The sequence below is a fragment of the Bos taurus genome, chromosome 24 (assembly GCF_002263795.3).
Source record: "Bos taurus isolate L1 Dominette 01449 registration number 42190680 breed Hereford chromosome 24, ARS-UCD2.0, whole genome shotgun sequence".
Lineage (NCBI taxonomy): Eukaryota > Metazoa > Chordata > Mammalia > Artiodactyla > Bovidae > Bos > Bos taurus.
Window position 1 is genome coordinate 110,777 of NC_037351.1, and position 6,716 is coordinate 117,492.

A 6,716-nucleotide genomic window follows, 5' to 3' on the forward strand; every position below is an offset into this window, starting at 1 on the left:
ACTAATTCTGAATCTTACCTCCTTCTATTTCATCAGTGGATTTCAAGAAACTTTAACTAGTTTCTTTAGTCCTCAGAGGCAAATTCTCAGCTCAAGGTGAGAAATAAAGAACTTCTACTCCTCTACATGTATAAGGCTTCAACTGAAATAGAAATGTATCTATTTGTTGTGTAAATAAACCTACCACAAAGGGAAAGAGAGGCTAGTTACTCAGTTTGCTATGTATCAATGTAACTAACCTCAATCACTTGATGTTGGTGACAGATGAGAGAGTTGATGAAATTAAGAAATTCAGGGTTCACCGGCTGGTTTGATGGTGTCTCATTTAATAAATTATATATATATATATATATATATATATATATATATATATATATATATATGTATATATATATAAAGCACGACTGAGCGACTGAACTGAACTGATATATATATATATATATATATATATATATATATATATATATCTTTAAGAAATAGAAGTATAAACAATCAATTCAATTAAATAAACTATCTCAAGGAATTCCCTGGCCATCCAGTGGTTAAGACTTTGTTCTTTCAGTATAAAGTACGTGGCTTCCATTGCTCATAGGGAACTAAGGTCCTGCAAGCTACATGTCTCTGCCAAACATTAAAAAAAAAAAGCAATTAACTAATTTTTTAAAAAGTATTTCAGTTGAAAAGCTATGCTTATACTAAATTTTATTTATGCCTAAGTGTTATGAGGGTACCCAAGTGGATTTAGAATTACTATTCTAACTACTTTAATTGTTTTTCTTTGTAGATAATCTTCAGGTTATTATCAACATCCCCATCGGTACCCTGCTGAAATCCCAACCTCCAGGAACCCTGCAGAGAATGGAGGTGGAGAACAGCACTGTGAAGTCACAGTTCTTTCTCTTGGGATTCAGTGACCACCCAGAACTGCAGAGTGTTCTTTTTGCTGTGTTTTTGTCCATCTACTCTGTTACCCTGATGGGCAACCTTGGGATGATTTTATTAATCACAGCCAGTCCCCCTTTGCACACCCCTATGTACTTTTTTCTCCGCATCTTGTCTTTCGTAGACGCCTGCTACTCTTCAGTCATTGCCCCCAAGTTACTTGTGGACTTAGTTTCTGATAAGAAGACCATTTCTTACAACGGCTGTGCTGCACAGTTATATTTCTTCTGCTTTTTGGTGGACACAGAGTCTTTTCTCTTGACTGTCATGGCTTATGACCGGTATATAGCCATCTGCAACCCCCTGCTTTACACCGTTATTATGTCCAAGAGGATTTGCTGCCAGCTTGCAATTGGAGCGTTTTTAGGGGGCACCATGAGCTCAGTGATTCACACCACTAATACCTTTCACCTGTCTTTCTGCTCCAATGAAATTAACCATTTCTTTTGTGACATCTCCCCTCTCTTCTCTCTGTCCTGCACTGACGCCTACATCCATGACATTGTACTGGTGGTCTTTGCTAGTTTAGTGGAAGCCCTCTGCCTTCTAACAGTTCTCCTTTCTTATATCCTCATCATAGCAGCCATTCTTAAAACAGGTTCTGCCGAAGGAAGAAGAAAAGGATTCTCCACTTGTGCGTCCCATCTGATTGTGGTCTCTATCTACCATGGTACCCTGATCTTCATTTATTTGCGTCCCAGTGCTGGCCATTCACTGGATATTGATAAAGTGACCTCTGTGTTCTATACATTGATTATACCTATGCTGAACCCCCTGATTTACAGTCTGAGGAACAAAGATGTGAAAAATGCTTTTAGGAAAATGATTAGCAGGAAATTTCTTTCTTAAGAAAGAATGAAACTGAGGCTGATAACTTCTACCTTGTTTCTTGAACTTTAGTTTTAACTAATGGAAAAGTCAGTTTACTATGGGTGTTCCCTAATTCTACAGGCAATGAAGCCTCAACCACAAAATTGGGCCAGAGGCTAATATTAGAGCCAGGCCCTGTTACATATGTCTAACTCTGTATCATTTTAAGGTTGATTTTTTTTTCACACTCATTCATTGTTGGTGGAAGTTTAAATTAGTCTTCTTTATGGAAGATAATTTACTATTGTTTGAATGAACTATATAATTCACCTGGAATTTGAAAATTAAATATGCAAGTATCATTTAAACCAGTAAGTCTAGCAATTGAACCTGCAAAAGTTTACCACTTTCAAAGTATTCATTGCATCAGAGCTTATAATCAGTTCAGTTCAGTTCATTTGTTTAGTTGTGTACTACTCTTTGCAACCCCATGGACAGCAGCACACCAGGCTTCCCTGTCCATCACCAACTCCCAGAGCTTACTCAAACTCATGTCACCGAATCAGTGACGCCATCCAACCATCTCATTCTCTGTCATCCCCTTCTCCTCCCCTCTACAATCTTTCCCAGCATCAGGGAAAATAATCTAAATATCTACCAATAGGAAATAGGCTAAATGAAATAAATTTGAACTTTTATATTTTTTCCTCAGGAGTATATTTACCCTTCGTATAATATTCTATATTTCATATTCTTACTATTTGTTTCTCTCTTTTTTTTATTTGTTTCTCATTTTGTTGTTACTGTTTTACTCAATATTGGTTAAGCTTTTGATATATATTGCAGCACTCTTTTGTGAAATTTTATAAATGAAATTCATTGAGATTCTTTGTTAATTAATTTGATTTCCATGGCAGTATGTGTAGATGGTAGAGGCTTCTCTGAGACTCAGTGATAAAGAACCCGCTTGCCAAATGGCAGGAGACACAGGTTTGATCTCCGAGTCAGAAAGATCCCTTGGAGGGGGAAGTGGCAACCTATTCCAGTATTCTTACCTGTGAAATTGCATGGACAGAAGAGCATGGCTACAGCTTATGAGGCCACAGAAGAGTCAGAGAAGACTTGTGACTAAACAATAGCAACCACATGCAGATTGAAGCTTAACTGTCCAAATTGTACTCACACTGAAAAGGCTTTTTCAAAAAAAAAAAGAGAGAGAGAGAAAGAAAGAAAAGAAAAGAAAGAAAGAAAATAAAAGAAAGAAGCCTCCCTCAAATATTAAGTCCTACATGACATTTTTTCCCCTGCCATCCATTTCAATTATGATGGTAACTCATATTCTAAACCTCACTAAATTCTATAATAATGTCATTTGTATCTGTAGTTATACCCCTGTATTGAATTTCACTTCAGTTCAGTCGCTCAGTCCTGTCCGACTCTTTGCGACCCCATGGACTGCAGCACGCCAGGCCTCCCTGTCCATCACCAACTCCACAAGCTTGCTCAAACTCATGACCATCATGTAGGTGATGCCATCCAACCATCTCATCCTCTGTTGTCCCCATCTCCTCCTGCCTTTAATCTTTCCCAGCATCGGGGTCTTTTCCAATGAGTCAGTTCTTCACGTCAGGTGTCCAAAGTATTGAAGTTTCAGCTTTAGCATCAGTCCTTTCAAAGAATATTCAGGACTGATTTCCTTTAGGATTGACTGGTTGGGTCTCCTTGCAGTCCAAGGGACTCTCAAGAGTCTTCTCCAACACTACAGTTCAAAAGCATCGAATCTTCGGAGCTCAGTTTTCTTTACTGTCCAACTCTCACATCCATACCTGACTATTGGAAAAACCATAGCTTTGCTGGCAAAGTAATTTCTCTGCTTTTTATTTTTATTTTTTTTTATTTTATTTTATTTTTAAACTTTACATAATTATATTAGTTTTGCCAAATATCAAAATGAATCCACCACAGGCATACATGTGTTCCCCATCCTGAACCCTCCTCCCTCCTCCCTCCCCACACCATCCCTCTGTGTCGTCCCAGTGCACCAGCCCCAAGCATCAAGTATCACGCATCGAACCTGGACTGGCAACTCGTTTCTTACATGATATTCTACATGTTTCAATGTCACTCTCCCAAATCTTCCCACCCTCTCTCTCTCCCACAGAGTCCATAAGACTGTGCTATACATCAGTGTCTCTTTTGCTGTCTCGTACACCAGGTTATTGTTACCATCTTTCTAAATTCCATATATATGCATTAGTACTCTGCTTTTTAATATGCTGTCTAGGTTGGTCATAGCTTTTCTTCCAAAGAACAAGTATCTTTTAACTTCATGGCTGCAGTCATCATCTGCAGTGATTTTGGAGCCCCCCCAAATAAAGTCAGCCACTGTTTCCACTGGTTTTCCATCTATTTGCCATGAAGTGATGGGACCCGATGACATGATCTTAGTTTTCTGAATGTTGAGTTTTAAGCCAACTTTTTCACTCTCTTTCACTTTCATCAAGAGACTCTTTAGTTCCTCTTCACTTTCTGCCATAAGGGTGGTGTCATCTGCATATCTGAGGTTATTGATATTTCTCCCAGCACTCTTGATTCCAGCTTGTGCCTCTTCCATCCCAGTGTTTCTCATGATGTACTCTGCATATCCTCTGTAAACACTATTAAATCAAAACTTTGAAAAGATATAGAAAAGGGATTTGTTTCATTAAATATATATTTTAAAAATGGTCAGTGAAGCTAATTTTACATGATATGAATGGGCTTAATTATTATAATGATCAGAAATGTCCAAGTCTTTGCAACCCCATGAGCCATAGGCTCTTCTGTCCATGGAATTTTCTAGGCAAGAATACTGGGGTGGGGTGCCATTCAGCATTCCAGGGAACCTTCCCAACCCAGGGATTGAACTCACACCTCTTGCATCTCCTGCACTGGCAGGCTGATTACTTATCACTGGTGCTGAAACAGGAAAGCAGGTTCTATTCGTGGAGCCGAGGAATGAACTCCACAAACCAGCAAACATTCACACAGGCAAAGTTTATTTTAAAAGATAGAGATGCAAAGCCCTTAGCATAGACACTGACAGGGGGAGAAGAGCCCCCCAAAAGTGGGGATTACAACAGCTTTATATATTTATTAGTATTGATCTGTACATTTTTGGTTGACTTGCAACTTTAATATGCATCATTTTTGACCAATTAGCTTAAACTTCACAACATCCAGTTTGTCATTTTTATGGCTTTCTTGGATCCCCAATTTTCTCAGTTTTTCCAAACATTGTGACACTGTTCCTTGACACTTTCTTAAGACCCCAGGCCATTATTTAGGGGCTAGATATAAATGTTTAGGAGCTAATTGTCTACCTGGAGCTTTTCTCCTTGATAGATTAAACAGTAGTTCATGATTGTATTGTCCTGGGTTTGAATGTTTTATGTTACCAGACCAGGGAGGCATTCCTCTGAATGCCTGGAAATTGGAAAAGGGAGTGAGATGCTTACTTGAGAAGAAAAAAATTGAAATTAAAAAAAAAAAAACAGGAATTGAGTTTTCAAAGTCTAACACTGTCTGGAAATTTCTGGCTCAGCACCACCTGAGAAGCCTAATGTTTGCAGATATAAATACTTCCACATGTTCTTAATAAATTTCATTGGGTGTGAAGAGCTTTAACAGTGATTGAGAGTTCCTGATATGTGCTATATTCTATGAACTACAAATAATTTGAAATCATGAGAGAAAATATTGAAGAAACAATAAAATACATTTGTCTAAAATTCCAATTCGTATTAGAATTCTAATTTAAATAATCTGCTGAAAGTTCCAAGTTTTTTAATATGTTGTTTCCTTCAAATGATATCTTGATTATAAAATCATCAGCACCAAAGGCATATTGAACATAAGTGATCAGGACCTAACTTAAATAAAAATCTGTATCAGCAATTGCTCTCTCCTCCTAAAATTATAAAGAGTGCCTCCATGTTCCGTTCATGGCCACAACCTAAGATAAAACGAATGCTTCTGAGAACTTTAAATTGTGTCGTTTTCACAACTGGATTAATTGCTAATTGATAACAGGCAGAACAGAATACACAGTTAATTAAGCTTTTGGAAAATATTTCAGGGATTAACTAGCATACAATAATTTAGCACTACACAATTGTGATAACCACTGTTAAAATTTTGTTTAGAATATTATCCAGTTTATTTGATACTTTCATAGATAACATAATCACTATATCAGTTCAGTCAGTTCAGTCATTCAGTCGTGTGCAACTCTTTGCGACCCCATGAATTGCAGCACGCCAGGCCTCCCTGTCTATCACCAACTCCCGGAGTTCACTCAGACTCATGTCCATCAACTCGGTGATGCCATCCAGCCATCTCATCCTCTGTTGTCCCTTTCTCCTCCTGCCCCCAATCCCTCCCAGCATCAGACTCTTTTCCAATGAGTCAACTCTTTGCATGAGGTGGACAAAGTACTGGAGCTTCAGCTTTAGCATCATTCCTTCCAAAGAAATCCCAGGGCTGATCTCCTTCAGAATGGACTGGTTGGATCTCCTTGCAGTCCAAGGGACTCTCAAGAGTCTTCTCCAACACCACAGTTCCAAAGCATGAATTCTTCGGTGCTCAGCTTTCTTCACAGTCCAACTCTCACATCCATACATGACCACTGGAAAAACCATAGCCTTGACTAGATGGACCTTGGTTGGCAAAGTAATGTCTCTGCTTTTGAGTATGCTATCTAGGTTGGTCATAACTTTCCTTCCAAGGAGTAAGCCTCTTCTAATTTCATGGCTGCAGTCACCATCTGCAGTGATTTTGGAGCCCCCAAAAATAAAGTCTGACACTGTTTCCACTGTTTCCCCATCTATTTGCCATGAAGTGATGGGACCAGATGCCATGATCTTTGTTTTCTGAATGTTGAGCTTTAAGCCAACTTTTTCACTCTCCACTTTCACTTTCATCAA

The 6,716-nt window shown here is 38.4% G+C and overlaps 1 protein-coding gene across 1 annotated transcript; it reads left to right on the top strand.

Annotated features, from left to right (window-relative positions):
- Positions 1 to 858: 858 nt before the first annotated feature.
- OR9M1 (olfactory receptor family 9 subfamily M member 1) lies at positions 859 to 1,791 on the top strand. The gene has a single exon (NM_001390632.1). The coding sequence runs from the start codon at positions 859 to 861 to the stop codon at positions 1,789 to 1,791; it is 933 nt and encodes a 310-aa protein (NP_001377561.1).
- The last annotated feature ends 4,925 nt before the right edge of the window (positions 1,792 to 6,716 follow it).

Excerpts from the sequence above, each read along its gene's own strand:
- OR9M1 (NM_001390632.1), top strand. The coding sequence starts at position 859 with ATGGAGGTGGAGAACAGCACTGTGAAGTCACAGTTCTTTCTCTTGGGA.